The following is a 19062-nucleotide window of genomic DNA, read 5'->3' as shown; positions in this document are numbered from 1 at the left end:
CAAAAAACAACTTCTCTCTCATAACCAGGCAGCCAAAATCATTTCTGTGTATTGCTGAAATCTCTTAGAGTCATATCTCACACACATTTTTGGATTTATTTCTTTGGTATATGGTAAATAGCTTGCCATTTGATAGGAACTATGAAGATACTGCCATTGTACTTAAAAGGACACATAGATAGAACTGAAATAATAAAAATTTGCAAGTTAACAGGACATACAGCCCTTTCAATTAGGTACGGTTAACTTCCCAGGTATCCTTGGTTTTGTGCAAACTCTACTGTTTATTAAACAGGAAAGGTCAAGATGCAAAAAGTCAGTATTTGGTGACCCGTGAGCACCACATGACAAAAATGAAACGTTCTCTTCTTTTTTCTGTACATTAAAATGGGAAGGAGACAGAATTCATTTTTACTTCTTGGATTCTTTAGCTATTGTTCATTTTCCAAAATGTAAAAATGAGTTTGGCTGTACACGGAATACATGAAATGCTTGGTAATCCCTAATCACTATTATCTTTATCCTCTTCTTCCTTTCCATGTGGGAGACTGGCTTTCCTGAAGCTCAAAAGAATCTTGACCAAGCACCTCTCAGGGACCTCAGTTTCTGGATGGTGCATGTTTATAGAACTGCTAAAATTATATGAGTATTTTCAAATTATAGCTGATACTATTAGAATCTGTAGCACAGGCAAAGAAAAAAAGGCTTGGAAATATGCAAAATATATCACTATTGTAACCAAGAAGAGGGAAAAGTCTAACTGGTGTGTTTTACAGATTCAGATGTAAAGTGGCTTCATTTTAAATCGGGTGACTGTGTAGCCATCCTGGTTTACCTCTCCTAATGTATTGATGAATAGCATCCTCTTCGCTGTTGAAAGTGTTCGGGAGTGTGTGATAAATTATATGGTCACCCTAGTTACAAGAACTTTCTTTTCTAAGACTTGAAACAAACATCAAGAAAAGTTTGTGGCCATTAATATCCAGTTTTACAAATTATAACTACCCATCCAGCTTTGCTTTTTAAAATGTTTATTAAAGTATACTTACACTTTGCTTTTTAAAATACTTATTTACTAGTTTTTCCTTCTAACTTAAAAAAAAAACTATATCCAGGTTATGTACAATTACTATTGCCTGTTGGTTTTTATTTCATTCTCATTTTTTAATTGCAGGACAATTGAGACAGCAGAAAGGCAGGTTGTTTGAAATATAGGTTGGTAACTTCGCTAACGGAGATTTACACATTCAGAATCTAACAGAATCTGTGAAACCCACAGAAATGATGACAAATTCATTTAAAGACCATGTATCTTAAAAAATAAAAATTCTACTTTGTTATCATACTCATTTTAATTATGAGAACATAATCATGTTTTTCTCTCTATCATTTGCCTTTTCTTTTTGTTCCTCATTTTTTATTTTCCCTTCATTAATATTTCTCTTCCTTTACCCCCAGCAACCTAATTCCGGCTTCTTGCTCAGTGAAGCGTGTCTGTGGACTGCTGGGGCGGTGGGGTCAGTGAAGTAGTAGAGATTCTGGAAGGGCGAGTGTCAAACACTATCCTAAAAAGTATGGAGAACTATGCTGCTGGCTTCTTTTTATCAATATTAGCATTTTATTAAGCTCGTATCCATACTATACTGTATGACAACTGTCCCCATATGTTCATTTATTTATATCACTCCCTAAATGCTGTTTATTTATATCAGCCACTAAATGCTATTTTAGTGGATAAATTTCACAGGGGCAAGAAACCAGAGCTGCAACTGACTTCAGTAGACCCAGGGGATGACAAAGCCCAGGCCACTAAGATACTGCCTGCCAAAGAAAGACTTCCCTCCTGCTGGACCTCTCACAGAGCTGAAAATGTACAGATAGACGGGCCCAAAAGCAACAAGCAATAATCCATCCGCTAATCATAATTCCAAAGGGTAAGATAAATGTTCCAGTGAGCGTATCAGTAAAGGGTGAGGAGTTTATCTCTCTCAAACCTCACAGCCTACTGATAGGCTCTGCTTTTTCTAGTCCCTGTCTCTGGAGTTTATCTCTTTATCTTGTACCACCTCTGAACTTCTCTTTAGGCCCTTCTCCTCCCTACCCATTGTTCCCTCCTTTCTCTGTATCACCTCTTTCTTAGATTAACCTCAAGATACAAAACGGAAATGATGATTGTATTACTTTTCATGGGGAAACCGCTAACCTTTCCATTTCCTTATTCTGAGAGCAGACACTTGTTTATCCATAGAAATGCACACAGAACATGAGACAAAAATTGCTATAGACCAAACATTGCTTTTGAATTGCAGCATCAAAGGAAAAAGCTGTAAGAACTCAAAAGGCTTTTTAACGTATTATCACATTCAAGGGTTATTTTGCATTTATCAGGTGTCACTATTAGAGTAAAATGTAATCAATAACAGTAGTTCCATATCTTTCTTTTCTCCACCTCCTGGTTTTTAATGCTTGAAACCATAGTGGAAAGCTTTCAAAATTGTTACAAATGAAGTTATTCTTTCATCAGAGTTAGGAAGGACCTATTAGATCGTAAACTCTTGCCTGTGACCCGTAGGGGTAAGACTCCTGGACAGAGATGAGTAGTTGTCTTGGTATCAAACATTTGTTTCGCCTCTTGCAGGAATACCACATTAATTAAGTGAATAGACCTATTAATGAGCAGAGGAGGGCTAGTGGTCAGAACAGCTGCACCCTCTACCTCTCTGATCTGGAAAACAAAGAATTCTATTTTAGGTTGTTAAATAATGAGCGACTTTCATCTTGAATTTGGGCTTAACTGGACTTTGATAGTCATTTAGAGTCGTAGTCACCAAAAGTGTATTATCTCGTCCTTTCTTCCTACAATTACCAGGGGCAAGATACCATACTATGTAAAGTAACTTAATGAGCATGTCCTTCTAGAAACTGCTAGGAGACATAAACCATGAAGCAATTCTCATTAGCGTCTTCCCTGGCTGTTTCTTTCTATTTATATCTGAGAAAGAGTGGAGGCCACACGTGTGTTATCGTACATTCTCCGACAAAATGAAGAAGTCAGAGGATAAGAACATGGTAGGTAGCATTTACTAAGCACAAACTGAATGCCAGGTTGCGTTAGAAGTGCTTTCTGTGCCTTGTAGAATTTAATCCGCACAATAATCTTATATTGTTGGTATGATATGTTAACCCCATTTTGCAGATGAAGAAACTAACCCAAAATGTCTGAGTAACTTGGCCAGGATCACAAAGCTGGAAAGTGACAGAAATTTGAACCCGAGAAAACCTGACCTGGGAGCCTGCCGTTTTAAGCACTGTGCCCTCCTGCCTCCTTGAGGTAATCATGACGATCTGTATGGGTTCAATACCCTGTTACCCTGTATAAAGTCCTTAGCACATAAGAATGAATGTTAGTGAATGTTTACATCTTGAATATAAAAGTGAAAAGACTCCAGAAGAGTTATTTAGTAGAAGAAAGGATCCATTTATGGTTACCAGGGAGACAGCTCTTACAGTCTTACCTGTTACATCTTCAAAGGATTGCTCACCTGAGAGGTAGAAAGGGGGTCCTCCTCTGGTGCTCAAGCTGTTATACTCACCCATTCCAGAAGATTTCACCAACCCCTGCCCTGTCCTACCTTCCTGGGCAGTGGGAAAATTAAAAGTAGCTTAAGGAGTTGTTAAGTTAGCAATAAGTGTCCCACCAAGTATTGTGGACAAAAGTGTGGGTTTATGTTGGGAAGGGAGATGGTTGTCAGAAGAATTTATGGCTTAGTTGTTTTCCTAGAAGTGATGTAGGTGGGCTTTTGCTGCTCTCTTCACACTAATTTGAATCCGCTCACCATCAGGGGCCTTTGTGTCTATACCAAGAAGGTGGTCTCCCTGGTTTGAGGGGAGGTGGAACTGACGTCCCCAGCGGAGGATGGGGACCGAGGTAACCAGCCATATTCCAAGCGACATCTTCACTGGGTGGCTCTAGGTCGCCACTCCTTGTCTGTGTTCTCTAATTACCCCAGGTGTGAGGATATTCTCGTTTTCCCCTTTGTGCATAGCTAGATTCCTGCAGTTCTCAACCTGAACTCACAGGGCTGACAGCCTGATGAAACGGCTGGCCCCACAGTAGCTGCTCTTGACTATATTTTGCTTTGGCTGTTGGAATGGTAGCTGGTTATCTAACTCCCTTCCAGTTGCTTCCATGTGAAACTGGCCTCAAAGAAAGGAGTCTGCTAATGCTGATGTATACATAATTTTCAGAATTATTCAGAAGTGAGTTGGAACAATTCTTTTATTCCAGAATTTTCTGATGTGTATTAATACGGAAAAAATTCCATGTTCAAGGGAGTTCAGAATATGCTGTGTTAAAAAGAGCTGAACAGTTTTCTTTTCTGCAAGATTCTCAGAGCCTTGAACATGATGGTGGGAACTGTGAATCTACAAGAAGGCAAATACAGTACCCAGTATCTCCCAAACTTACTTCACCACAGCATCCGTTTGAAAGACATATTCTGGATACCAGTGTTTCTTAGGAGTACCTAGGGGGTAAGAACACAGACAAGGATCCTGACTACAAATCCAGCCCCACCACTTAATGTGGTCCTGAGCAAGGTGCTTAACCTCTGTACCTCGGTTCCTCATCTGCAAAGTAGAGATGATAATACCTATTGTATAGGTACAGGTTGTGAAGATTAAATGACCATCTATATACATCTATATATGTATCTCACATTACTAAGTGTAATATGTGTTAGCTATTGTTATAGCTATTTATTCAGCACTCTATTTACTAATGATATAGGCCCCATGCGCATGTCAAGTATAAACTCCAAAAGTTAGAGGAACTTCCTTGTGACCTTTCTACAATAAAAGGAACATCTGAACTAGGGAATAATATAGAGGCTTTGAGTTTGGGGGGACACTCAACAGAGTTTCCAGTTTAAATCATCTGTCTAGTCGGTCTGGCCACAGTCATGATGAAATGAAAATGTTGACTTTGAGTAACTCAAGGTAAAATAAAAGAAAAAGGGGAAAGTGAACAGTGGCAAGAATTATTTTTATATTCATCTAATTTGGACTTGGTTGAAATAGAAAATGTCAAGTTGTGTGTAGTGTGTAACAGTAGACACCAAACACTTAAAATGGCAGTTTCCTGGATGGATGCTACGGAAAGAATGAAGTTGGTGGCTAATGTCTAGCTGGGGAATAGGGTGAAGAGAAAGCCATATCAAGAAGTGGCTTAGGCAGCAAATGAGGAAGATATCCAGTCATTCACTCAAACAGTGAAACAAATAAATGTACTTCATTCTCCAGGTTAAAAAAAAGATGGAGCTCTTTTTTCAGCAGTCCACACTCAAATGGAGGACTACACTGTAAACAACAAACCATAATGAAATAAACTTAGAATAGAGGTACTAGCACAGTGTTCTGGCATCTCAGAAAAGGATTCCACTAAAAACACAGGAGGTAAATTTTAAATTGGAAGCCATGTCTCAGGGCTGGCCTGGCCCTGAGTGAACCGTTTGATGCCCTTTCACGTGTGGGTCTCTGTGTGTGTACAGTACAGGGGGGAAGACTTCCATTCTACAGCAAGTGATTCAATTTGGGAGGCTGTGGGTGAGCCACACCAAGTGAAAACGGGAGGCTTGATAGCTTGTCCTTCAACAGACCTGTCCAAAATGACTATATAAAGTAAATACCGTAAATCACTGTTGTCAGGGCGCACACTCCACCTCCTCCCGCCCTCGCCCACAGCCGTCCTCATTTCCACACCCCCTCAACGGTTCGGGGAGAGCCCGTGGTCTAAGTAAACGAGAGGACTTCTGACTGTAATCCTAGCACGTCACTTTGTTGAAGGCAAACACGTGGTTCAGAGGGAACTTATAAATCTCTCCTCCCAGGCAAGATCGTGATGTTATCTGCTGGCAGCAGAAGGTTGCTCCGAGGGGAGCTTCAGAAGCTTCCGACGAGAGAGAAGATAGAGAGAGGGAGGGAGGGAGGGCGGGAGGGAGGAGCAGGCAGACAGATACAGAGAGACCCAGAGAAAGGCAGAGAGAGCGAAGAGCGAGAGCGCAAGTGGAGGGGCATGGGGAAAGGGATGGAGAACACAGTGTAACGGTCTAGGGAGCCATTTGGGAACAAACGGGCTGTCTGGCTGCAGACAGGAGAAAGCAGAAGAGGGTCTATTTCAGGGTGCCAAGTGCCTGCCTACCTACCCGAAGCGAGAAAGTCCAAGTGGGAGAGACAGGAGAGGGTGGGACTCCAAGGGAACCCCTTCGCATCCCCTTAGGAATAAAACCCCCCGGTCCGCGGTCTCCGGGGCTGCCGTTGCGGTCCGCAGGGGGTGAGAGCCACGGCGGCGGCAGCTGCTCGTCTGTTGCCGGGTTGGCGTTTGGAGCGCGAGAAGAAGGAGGAGCAGCAGCAGGAGGGAGCTGGAGGCTGGACGCGTTTGCGAGCGGCGGCGGCGGCAACGTGGAGTAACCGAGAGGCTCGGCGTGCGCCCGCCCGGGGGTAGGCCCCGGCGCGCCGCTCCGGGAGCAGGATCCTCGCCGCCTCGGCAGCCCTTGCGGCCGCTGCACGACCCGACCGAGTCCCCAGCGCCGTGCGAAGCGCACCCGCCTCCCGGCGGCGCGCCGGGCTCGCCCGCAGCGCGCGCGCACGCCAGCGCGCGCGCACACACACTCACACACACACACACACACTCACACACGTGTGCGCTCCTCCGCTCCGGAGCTGCTGCTGCTGCTGCTGCGCTCAGCGCCGCAGTGGAAGGCAGGGCTGAACCGCTCCTTCTTTAAATATATAAATTACAGCCTGGGCCAGCCTCGGCGGCCCCCCTTCCAGCGCTCCCGGCGCCCCTCCCGTCAGTTCGCCAGCTGCCAGCCCCGGGACCTTTTCATCTCTTCCCTTTTGGCTGGAGGAGCCGAGTTCAGATCCGCCACTCCGCACCCGAAACTGACACACTGAACTCCGTTTCTTCCTCTTAAATTTATTTCTGCCTAATAGCCACTCGTCTCTTTTTCCCCCCCATCTCGTCGCTCCAAGAAAACTTTTTCTTACTCCCCAAAGTTAGGGTTCCCCCTGGCCATCGTGTATTAATATTTCCCCTTTTGGAACGACTTGTATTTTCTTTTTAAAGGAATTCAAGCAAGATAGCTTTTCTATTGGACATTGACTCTCGACTGTTTGCAAAAGTTTCGCATTAAAAAAAAAAAAACCTACCTGATCTGAACTTTGAGAGTTATTGGTTTCTTTTTTTCCTACTTTTTAAATTTTTTTTGTTTTTTTTTAACTTTTTCCACCTTTAAAAAAAAATGCACTACTGTGTGCTGAGCGCTTTTCTGCTCCTGCATTTGGTCGCGGTGGCGCTCAGCCTGTCTACCTGCAGCACGCTCGATATGGACCAGTTCATGCGCAAGAGGATCGAGGCCATCCGCGGGCAGATCCTGAGCAAGCTGAAGCTCACCAGCCCCCCAGAAGACTATCCCGAACCGGAGGAAGTCCCCCCGGAGGTGATTTCCATCTACAACAGCACCAGGGACTTGCTCCAGGAGAAGGCGAGCCGGAGGGCGGCCGCCTGCGAGCGCGAGAGGAGCGACGAGGAGTACTACGCCAAGGAGGTTTACAAAATAGACATGCCGCCCTTCTTCCCCTCGGAAAGTAAGTACTGTTTTTCGCTTCCACTCCCAGAGGTTTAAGCGCTGCGCGGAGCTCTCAAAAGCGCAACAACTTTAGGGATCGCCCTTCCCTCTCTGGGTCCCCGCTCGCTCTTTTCCCCTTCTGCTGTCCTTCGTCCCACCCACCCCCTTTCCAGTTCTCTGCTTGAGAAAGGTAGGCTTTAAAATCTTGACTTTCTACTTTATTTTCTCCATTTCTCCCTGCCCCCAACGCCTCAGTCCTTTCTAAGGCGTTATTCTCTTTGACTCTTCCCCGAAATTCTTTACCAGGCCACCAGCTAGGAGTCAGCCTCCTCTGTCAAACTGGAGGCGCTCCCTGGGGCAGAGTTAAACTGGGAAATCCTGGTAGGTTTGTTTTCTTTGCTCCGATTGGCGTGGAGCCCGGCGAACCGGTGCACGAAGGGTTAAAAAAAGTGGCTCAAAACTAGCCTCTCCGGAAGGCGCCCCTTTCCTGCCGACCTATCAGCTGGTTCCCCAAGCCTCCTCTATTGTCTGTAACTCCCCGAAAAATGTCAGCATCGCCAAGACAAAACCTGATTTGGAGACTCCTCGGGAAACCTACCCCAAAACCTCAACTCTTGAACCGATTGCCATAGCTAGGTGTTTACATTCCCCGAAGGCGAGGTCCTGTAACCAAGTCCCCTTTTGATTTCACCTGGAGGGGTGGAAAGAAAAACTTCTTTTCTGACTATATTTAAAAGGTGTTTCATCATGTTAATTTTATAATTCGCCCAAATCTGCCTTCTTAAGATAGCAGATCACTTTTCTGACGCGTTTGTCGTTTATCTTTCTCACCCTTGAGCCCCTTGCTCCCTGCCCTTTCATAGGCTTCCTGCAGTTACTTCGATGCATTCCTGAATCTCAGAGTAGAAGACAGCCGATTTTTTTTTTTTTTTTTTTTTTTTTTTTTTACTGACTTCTCTGAGGGCAGTGTCCTCAAAACCAGCTGGCATACAGTAGCAATGGGAGTGAAATGATTTATTGTGGAGTTCCTTGGGAGGAAGGGAAGAGGACAGTTAGATTAGAATTTTTCCCAAGTTCTTAAAAAAAGAAAAGAAGAAGCATCCAGTGATACCTGAGAGGGTTAAATACCAGGAAGAAGAAGAAAAAGAAAAAAAAAAATCCGCTTCGACATTTGCGTATTCCAAATCCCAAGTCGTAAACTTTTCATTGGCCGTCCATTTCTCTCCTCCCCTTTCCATGTCCTATATACTCACTGGCTGCCTTCACAAAGTCTCTGTGTCTTGCCTAAATAGATAATATGGCCATCTTGGTAATTTCATCCTAGAGGTTCTAATTGCAGGGTGGTGCTTTTCTTTTTTAATATTTATTTTTAGTTTGACAAGTCCTAGCTGTGTGACTTGCCATGTCTTGTACTTGATGGTCTCAGAATGTCAGCGGATGGATCTAACCCCTGTCTTCCTGGCAACCTTTCCTCTGCTGCAGCTTCTCCTGTGCTTGTTCAAGAGCAGAGCAGATGCAGGAGATCCTGGCAAGCAGGATGATTTTATTGTTGTAATTATGGCACCATCCACAACAGTGGTGATAAATCCGCTCCACCCTGCTTATTCCCCTCGGGAAGTAAAGCTTTCTACCTGGGGCGGAGCCAAGGAGATATTAGGCAAGAAAGTTCATTGTAATTAGTCCAAAACCATTGAGACCGAACAGAGGGTTGAGTCAGTTTGCTTTCTCTTCCACGTGCATCAGTTCTACTGGTGTTTGGGCAGACAGGCAAGTACAGAACCTGACCCAGTCATCGCTTCAATGTTTACCTGCAAAAGCTCTAATGAACAGCCAGCACTTTTATAACAGAGGAGGTCTGATCGCATCATTAGATAGGTGTGTGGAAAGAGCAAGAGCAAGTGGAGAGAGGATGTTCGTTCTTTGTTCTTTCAAACACACTTCAATCCAAAGAGCTGACATGACCCAACCCAGAATCATGGTATCACCAAATTAGAAAAGTTCTCAGGTTATTAGGATTTCAAAGGATGGCATCAAAGATCAGTGTGTAGATTCTCTTCTCCATCCTACCCCCAGCCACCAAATAAATTAAACGTCTGATAAGTTCAGTATGAAAAATATACTCCTTAAAAGCCTCCTTAAAGCCTGTATTCTCTGTATGAAAGTTTAGGAGCAGAAAGCCATATTAATAGCAGGTTTGATACTACTGTGCGAGGACTGTGCATAATTTTATAGAAAGTAGGTTAACTGATTTTCCAGCACTTTCTAGGTATACTGGAATATAGTGAACCCTTCCAAAAGAAAGGAAGAAGAGAAGAAATCACTCCACCGTATTTTTAAAGAGCAAACTGAAAGTACAGCATTGGCTTCTATACCAACTTTGCCTCTTTAAGATTTTTCCGCCTAATTTTTAACTGGGCCGGCACTGAAGTGGCTGTGAGGAGGGAGTGTGCCTGTCATTTCTTGCAGTGAATCGGCGAGGGTCATAAGCCCCAGAGATGAAGGCATGGGAAAGATCACTGGTTCATTTTTTACCACCAACTTATTAGCGTTCAGGGAGTGACTTCAGCTCAAATATTACAAATATGCTCTAATTATACTCAATGAGCTGTATATCATTACAGATTGCTGATAGCCCTTTGTGGGACATTTTATATAGTTCAGACTAAATATTTTTAGCAATGTTGAGACTTAAAAGTAAAAATATAAAAGATATTGTATATGCCCTCAGGCATATTTTGTCTTAAATATTATCCTTGGCCCAGGATACTATATAAATACAGTAAATATGAATAGAACTGGCCAGGTGCCAATCTCCTAGGATGAATTTTAGTCAAGAAGGTATTTATGGGATATAAATAATACTGTGTCAACATTTAAAGAAGGAGTCTGATTAGTTTTGAATTTATGCATATTGATCTTTTCATAGGCTGTTAGTTTAAGGCTCAATGTGTAGTTATGCTAAGGTTTACCGATCGTTTACCCAGTGGGAGTTAGTGGACGTCTAGTCCTTTGACAATCCATTTGAAGTTCAAGGCACATCTATTCAAAAGACTGTGCACAAGGCTTTAGAAATTTTCTAAAGGTGACTCCATTAACTAGAGTAAGGATCCAAATGATTGATGATTCAAATCTGTAGAGGCTTGGACAATCAAAAAAAGGAAGAGACAAACGTTTCATTTTCTTTCTTTCCTTTTCCTTTTTCATTGTAACAATTCAGGCACACGGTGTGGTTTTAATGTGGTGATTTTGCCCCCCTCCCCCACCCTCAGGGAACATTTGACCATGTCCAGAGACATTTTTCATTGTCAAGACTGGGAGTAAAGGGCTGCTCCTGGCATTTAGTGGGTGGAGGCCAAGGATGTTGCTGACCATCCTAGAATGCACAGGACAGGTTTCCCCCATTCCCCTAACACATCAAAGAATTATCCAGCCCGAGAGTCAATAATGCCCATGTTAAGCAGCCCTGGTAATCCAGGTATTTGTTTGGGGTTACTTGAATTCTGCTAGTAGTACCTTTTTAAAAGTAGTAACCTAAAAATAAAATATCTTTATGATCAAAAGGACATTAAAATGAAAGCATTGACTAGAAAGAGAAACAAAAAGTTATCTTAATTAAATGGGAATATGAATTGGACCATTTTTTATGGCATATACTTTATTATGAAGATCTTGAAGCTCCTAACTTAGAGACATCAAAATTTCCCATTCATTTAACCTAAGTAATGGTGTTGCCCCACCCAGCAGTAACTTCAGTCAGCACCAACGTGATGTTAGTCAGAGCAGAGAAAAAAGAAATGAGGAATTACCTCGGGTGTTCCTTGCAAGGAAAATAAGCAATTCATGTTGATGGAGAGTAGAATCTTCAAGGTAGGCAACCGAAGACAGTAAATAATCATGTTGGTTTATTCTATCATGTTGAATTAGATAAACTAAGATATACAGCCTGAAACATCACAATAGGTTTCCTTTGTAATTGTTTCACGAGCATGTTAAACATTTAGTACCAAACAATCTCCTTTTCTATTTCCCCTGTAGTTTTCCAAGTGAAATCCTGGAATGTAGAGTGAATACCAATAGCACTATGGCTGGGGGGAATGCAACTGAGGATTCTGGTCATGGATATGTCTTTCTGTATACGAACTGCTGGACTCTTGACCAATTGCCCAATGAAGGAAAATATTAGCAACTGCTAGAACATAGTGATATTTTTGCTTTCTGTTCAGGGATTTTACTTTTTAAGATTCTCTGTGTGAGAAAAAGAGAAACAGAAAGAGAGAGAGAGAAGGAGAGAGAGAGATCAAAGGAAGGCAGACAGACTTGAACCTCTTGACTTCTACAATGACTGAGTTATTAATACACAACAGACCAAACTTTATTCCTGCATTTTTATTGCATCATTGCTTGTACTAACTCTAGTGCCTAATTGTGGTTACATTTCACTTAGGCCACATTCTCTTTCAGGATTTCCTCTTTTCTTTCTTTTTCTTTTCATAGACTAGGAAAAACCCTCGAAGAAATATACTGTTTATAACCGAAGCAGTTGGGCAGTCTTTGTTGCCAAGTGAGGCCAGCCAGCTTCAAGCCTCTCCTGAGGAGTCTCCATCCCATAGGGGCTGGGCTTTGCAAAGCTGGAGGAGCAGGTGGGAACCGCTTGACCTGGCAGAGGGACCTGGAGCCCTCTTTGTCTCCACAGCGACCCCTGGGGGCTCCTCCAGGAACTGCACTTTTGAATTAGGACGTGTCTCTGGTGAAAAGATGCTGATGTAACCTCGTCACGGCATCTTTCATATAAAGATATGAAAGAATGACAGATCATTTTTCCTAGAGAAAACTGAGATGTGAAAAAAGGGCTAATGACTCACTGCTGATCCCACATCAAATCTGGGTTAGAACTGAGGAGGTCACCAACTCCTAGGCCTTCGTCCAGAGATTACAACACACTTCAGGCTGCATTTTTAAAGATTGGGGAAAATAGAGTGGAGCAGCTTGGCCCTGGGAGAGATGTGCAGGCCGACCACCCACCACTGAGGGTTTGACTGTAGTCTGACTCCTCCCTCCCCTGGCACCACTGCCACCTGCTTTACAGGTTCAATAGTAAGGTGAGCAGCAAGCAAGGAGACTGCATGGAAGTGCTCTGGACCAGCCCTTTCAGCTATCCCCATGTAGCATTTCCGGTACTGAGGGATCCTGGAGAGAGAATTTGGTTTGGCCAGATGTTCTTGCTCTGCTCAGGCAGAAGGGTGTATTCCACTTTGCAGATTCTGAACAGCTTGATGAAATGTGCCTCTGGCCGAGATAAACAAATGTTTCCATTGTCATTTTGAAACCAGATGGTGTGCTTTTGTTTCTTAATATTCTTTAAACAAAGATGGTTTTTAACCTAGGGATTCAGCTTTCTCCAGGTATTTTAAATTTAATAACATGCTAGGGATTCTTCCTGGTGGGTTTGTTTAGACTGAAAAGCTTGCTTCCGTCATTTGTTTGGTAGAAATTCGCATCATGCCGCCACCAGAAGTGGATTTGGGGTGTTGTCCCTCTTTTTGTTTCTTCTCTAACCGCTATCTGAAAGTGGGTGTTGAAGTGCGCTGCACTGTGACCACCCCCTCACTTCCGGGGGTGGCTTGGGCATAAAACTCCCCTTGACCTCTTCCCCACAATGTCTGAATTGCCTTCCTGTTCTGCACTATGCTGGAATATCTGCATGTATGGAGGTTAACTTCACTTAACCAGGCCTCAGTTTCTTCACTTAGAAGGATGAAGAAGGACTGAGGAGGACGTCTGTAAAGAAGCACCTAGCTCTGCTTCTGGCACTTAGTAGGACTTCTTTGCATGGCAGCTATTAATCACTGAATCTCAAATCCTTAGTTTTCAGATGCACCATTATTTTATGTACCACTAAGACAGAAGTATTACTGACAACTGTAACGTGCCATTGCTTACAAGAGATATGAAAAAGAGATATTTTAGAGATATTAAAATTTGATTGAAAGTGATGCCCTGGGAGCCACTTCCACTAGCCTGAGGTGTCTTGGAACTTCCCTCTCATTCTCTTCTTTGTAAGTTTCACTCAATGGATCTATTTCCCTTGCTCCCTGGGATTATTCCTTCCGTGACCTTTGCCACTTAAGGGGCTGGGAACAGAGACTGGCAGGGCTGGTAAGCTACCATGTCTAGCACTGTCTATTCCTCGTATATGAAGGCCTTGAAGGTTTAGGCTTCTTAGGTAAGATTTCAGATTTCTTAGATAACAGCCAAGAGCTTTCAGGATCTGGCCCCTCCTCCTTGCTCGGCCCCACCTCTCTTTAAATACCTGCATGAAAACTACACTCCAGCTACATTATCCTCTTTGCCTTTACCCAAATGAGCCATTTATTTTCGTGCCTCTGGGCCTTTGTTTTTGCTATTTCTTCCACTGGGAGATCCATCTTTTAACTCCTTTAAACATCCTTCGAGTTTTACTCAGTTGCTGCCTCCTTTTGAAACCGTCTTTGATTTTCCTAGTCACATTTAATTAGCTCTTCCCCTGCCCTCTCACAATCCTGATATTCATCTCTAACTCGACTTCTGTTCTTTCGCTGTAGGTAAAATCTGGCTGTGTTCTGACCTGTCTTCTTCATTGGTTCGTAAACTGCCTCAGAACAGGAACTGACTCTGACTTATCTCTGTTCTTACAGAAACTGGCACATTGTATTTGCTCAATGAATGCTTCATAAATGAATGAGCATTTCCCTTTAGAGAATTAGATTGAACCACCGGAAGAAGGATGTATGAGTTCAAAGCATTAGGATCAGGAAATGTGGAGAGATGAAATCTACTCACCTTTGTTTTCAGGGAAAATGTACCTGATGCATCACATCACTTTGCTAAAGGTGATAGAGGCTTCTCATAACCATACATTTCCTGTTTCCAGTTTCACAGATAATAATGAAAATGATGGTGATAATGATGATGATGAAAGCTAACTTTCATTGGGTACATACTGTGTGCCAAGCATAGTTTTAAATATTTTACACGTATATACTTATTTAATCCTTACAAGCAACCCTATAAGGTCCTTAGGAGTATTTTCCCTGTGACTTATGAGGACATGGACACAGCTATTTCTATCAGTGATGTCTTATTGGAAGTAAGGCTTTTAGTTACCACAAATCATAGAGACCAGGACATGAAGAGCATGACTTTTCTGGCCCTCTTGCAAAATGATGTAACATAACCATGAGAGAGTGGTGGCTTTCCTTCTCCTACCGGAAATCACATTCATAGGCTCTGGATTTTTTCCCTAAAAAAGGAAATAGACCTGTGAAGACTTGCATACAACCCTGGGTCTTCTTTCTTGCCTCTCACACATTCAGCTCATTCAGCTTTTGTCTCTGCACTTGGTTGACATAAAAATTGTGATTTATCAAGTCTCTTGGTCTTGGTCTTTAACTGCAACCATTTTCTCCCCAAAAGTTTTGGTAAATTTGATTGATAGGGCATTCATCTTATCTCTTTCAGAGAATTCATTTATTTGGGAAGGCAGGATAGTGTCATACAATGAGCATGGACTTTGGAGCCAGACCGACCCAATAAGTAAAAGAAGGAGCATAAATAGCAGGGAATTGCACAGTAGGAAGCTCAGAGGCTGAAAAGGGGAGGTAGCATCAAAGACAAGGAGTCCTACTCCAGGCCTGTGGCAGTTGTTATAATGTGGTTTTGTTCAGTTGGCAACTTGGCTGTCTCAGTGCAATTTAGTAAAACTGCCTCATTGACATTTAAGTTGCTTCCTGCTGAATTCAGATCTGCCCTTAGTGGCTTTTTGGCCAGGTTGAAACCCCTTCACTTAACCTGACCTCAGTTTCTTCACTTGTAAAGATAAAGAAGGTATTACCTTCTCCCTGGGGTTGTAAAGGATGGACAATGGCATGTACAAAGAAACACCCAGTGCAGCTGCTTCAGGCTGCTTAGTAAGCCAGCTTTGCACGGCAGCTATTCATTCACTGAGCCTCATCGAATGTCAAACCCCATTAATTTTAAGATGCACCATTATTTTATGTGCCACTAAGAGAGAAGTATCATTGCCAATTAATTATAACATACCATTGACTATAGGAGAGAACAGGGATTTTAGAGGTATTAAAATATGAAAAATAGGTGAAATCCCGTAAATGTTTGTGGAATGAAAGAGTAGCAGCAGTCCATGTGCGCAGAGCACAGAGTGCTATACTAGAAGCACATAGAAAATAAAACTAAGTGTAGGTGTGATATCTGCCCTCAGAAAACTTTCCTTTGTAGTAAACTTTAAGAGTCGCCAACTCATAATATCCTCCTCTGGAATCAAGAGCACGAGGCCCACGTATGTGTTCCTCCCAGCCAGCATGTCTTCCTATGCATGCTCAGTGTATTAATTTCCAGTTCTGATTTTTTTGACATCTCAAAATGTTTCCAGTTGTTTCGAAGGGTATATCAATTTTTAGGGAGAAATGTTTAAATTATTTTAACAGATCTCTCTGAATAGGCATATGAGTCACATAGCACTCACCTCTTTATCTTTCTGGGCCATAAAGTCTGAAATCCAACAAAAGACGGAAGGAATGTTGTTCCTAAAAGGCTAACATGCAGAGGGGGCTTCTGTGTAATGTGTTTCTGGGCCTGGTTTGGCTCCTCCTCGCAGGTCCCCTGTCTCTCATCACCTCCCCTGGTGAGAGTCTCTGCTGAGAAAGAAGCCAGGACATTTGGAGTCAAGGCTTAGCCGGGTCAGGCAGCTGCAGTTGGACTCCGGTAGACCTCATTCCACCTCCATAAGCCAGCACCAGCCACAGAAGTTTCTTAGCTGTCAGGTGATTCATTTAAAAAAGGACATTAGCAACGAAATGACATTAGGGAGTAGAAGTCGCAAGAAGATGGATGAGAGGAGAGGAGAGGGTGGTTAGGAGTCACTGCAAAGAGGCTAGGAAGAAATGAAAACGTGGGAGGTGACATCAGAAAGGAAAGGCCACATGTGGCCTTGGGTCGTTGTTAACAGAGCAAGATGTTCTGTGCATGAGGTAGCATCCTGGCTTTCCCCGGGGCAACCGAGTAAATCCACTTCAGGGATGAGAGAAACCAGTGCTGTCCAAGAGGAGTTGAGTTTACTGGGTTCAGCATCTGTTAGAAGGAAGGAAAGCCTCATGGTGCTGAGAAAGCTATCTTTGTGGACCAGGACCATCCTTTCATCCTCTCAAATGAGCACTTGGATTTGTTGCTGCCTGATAAGTCAGAAATGTGGGGCTTAGGTGTTCCTTCCACCACAACGACTTGAAGAACTTCAGGCAAATGGAAAACGCTTTCTGGATGTTGGGAAGCCCAGACATCTGAAAGTAGTTCAAATGCATTTCTAACTTCCCCGGCCAGCTGTTTGCTCTCACATGAGCGTGTTCCACATGTCTCTGTTCGCGGACACAGTGTCACTCTTCCTCCGGGCCTTCCTAGCTGCCTACACATTGATAATGATGAAGCAGGCTAGCCCTGAAGAAGAGACATTGTGTTTCTGAAAGAAGAGTCATGGAGTAGCTATTTGAAAATAAGACTGCTTTTTTGGAGATGTTTGTTTCTGGAAATACTGTAGCATCTTTCCAGTCTCATGAAAGCAAAAGAAAAATGTTGTGACTTAGACCTTGGCTCTGTTCGCTTGGCTTTTCCTATGTGACCCACACTACACTGACAAATACCACATCTGTCTTGACAGGCTAGTTCGTAAGTAACGACTCATTCATAACTTCAGGCTGCTGTAAGAATCGTTATTTGTAACTGCATCTTGTGAGCGAGAAGGCACAGTTTGGCTTTGAGGAAGATACTGAAATGACCACAAGTCCACTGGTCTTTGCAAACCTATGAGGAAGCACTATCTAAAGAGAATACAGTCATTTTTTTAATGCATTTGAAGAGCACTAAAATATTTATTGTTGCCAAAACAGAAATGGGAATTTTCTAGGAAATATGACTTAATTTTTTAATTTTTGGATTCATTTCAGTGTGGGTAATTTGATGTTTCTTAGACCAAAGTCATCAGGGATTATTCTCTCTATACCATACATAGCAGTAAATTTTCCATTCCTTCTATTTGGAGACTTTATTCTTATTTTGTCATTTATTTCCCTATCCTTTGACTTAATCTCATTGTCACTTCTGCTTCGATGTGTTAATGACAGTACCATTGAAGTTGTTTCTACTTGCTTTGTAATAAACTCTTATAATTAAGTTGCTAAATTAAGACCAAAAAAGGTAGATGACTTATTCCGATTCTGCTTTAGAAGGAGAAAAAAAAATCACAGACTCAGGACATTTCTTTGCAGAAGATGGATGATTTGGTAAAGGAACTGTCCCCTTGGAGGTCTGTCAGGGGTTTCCGTGGGGAAACGTTTCCACATGCAAGCTCATACCTTGGCATTTGGGGCTCTGGAAGTTCAGGAGAGGGAAACAGGGAGGCGGGTACCAGACTCCTGGCTTTTACCCTGAAGTAGCCAGGCAGAACCCAAGCTAAATTATGGATTTCACCTCTGGTTCTGAAGCAGCAGTTCCTGTCCTTAAATATGTCTGTTAAAAATCATGTTGATTTGAATAGTGATTTAGCATTCATCTGTACCTCCTCATAGTGTTAAGCCTTAGGTTGTTGGATGTTAATGGAAGTTACTGGTCAGATCTGTGAACTAAGTCCTGAACAGCCACTGTTTCACCTACTAAACTCATACTTTTCTCCTCCAAGAAATGAGGTGACTAGGGTACTAGTTTGTCTTGGAGAGAGCTATCTTTCAGAAGAATTCCACTGTCGGAAAATATCACCATCAATAACGAAACTATGAGTACAGAGTCATGTCTTATTTCATTAATTCTTTGGCACTAGTGCATGGATCCTAGAAAGAGGGTCTTGAGCCAAGCTGACCCCAAGTCATTATACATTTGGGATCAGCAGTTTGCCCTTTCGCAGTAACATTTGTGGGAATTATTTAAGTAGAGTAGAAAAATTCATAGCATAGTGTCGGGGGGAAATGATAGCACCCGCTTATGGCATTGTACCATCACGAGAGAGATGTCCGTGTGGCGGTCTTGGGAGGAATTGAGGCAGGGGCTAATTTGACACAAAGTTTGCCTGAGCATTTTTAATAACATTTAATCCTGCTTAAGATATCAATGCAGGAAGAATGGCTTTATCTTTATCTCTCTTATAGACACTTTAACACTACACAAAACCACTACTTACTCAGAACAAACAGCTCTTATGAGGGGATAATTTTTTCTTGATCCACCTGATTGGGTTGTTTTCAGGTCAAATGAGATTTTGGAAAAGGCCTTTCTAACCTATAAGTCACAAAGGTCTACACCAGTGGTTCTCGAATTTTCCCGTGCAAAAGAATCACCTGCAGTGCTTATTATAAACGCAAATTTCCAAACCTCTGTCCCCTACCCTCCATCCAGA

General features: G+C 42.8%; 1 protein-coding gene across 3 annotated transcripts in view; it reads left to right on the top strand.

Annotated features, from left to right (window-relative positions):
• Positions 1-5898: 5898 nt before the first annotated feature.
• TGFB2 (transforming growth factor beta 2) overlaps positions 5899-19062 on the top strand; it is an 84647-nt gene continuing 71483 nt past the window's right edge. Inside the window, exon 1 of one of the 3 annotated variants that reach the window (XM_008509977.2) lies at positions 5899-7647. In XM_008509977.2, the coding sequence (XP_008508199.1) occupies positions 7302-7647 (346 nt within the window). In that variant the 5' untranslated portion in view covers positions 5899-7301. The remainder of the gene's footprint in view (positions 7648-19062) is intronic. The other 2 variants (XM_008509971.2, XM_008509983.2) reach the window with 2 other exon arrangements.

The sequence above is a fragment of the Equus przewalskii genome, chromosome 31 (assembly GCF_037783145.1).
Source record: "Equus przewalskii isolate Varuska chromosome 31, EquPr2, whole genome shotgun sequence".
In the NCBI taxonomy this organism is placed as follows: domain Eukaryota; kingdom Metazoa; phylum Chordata; class Mammalia; order Perissodactyla; family Equidae; genus Equus; species Equus przewalskii.
Note: the sequence above shows the minus strand (reverse complement) of the source record. Positions and strands in the feature narration are given on the sequence as shown.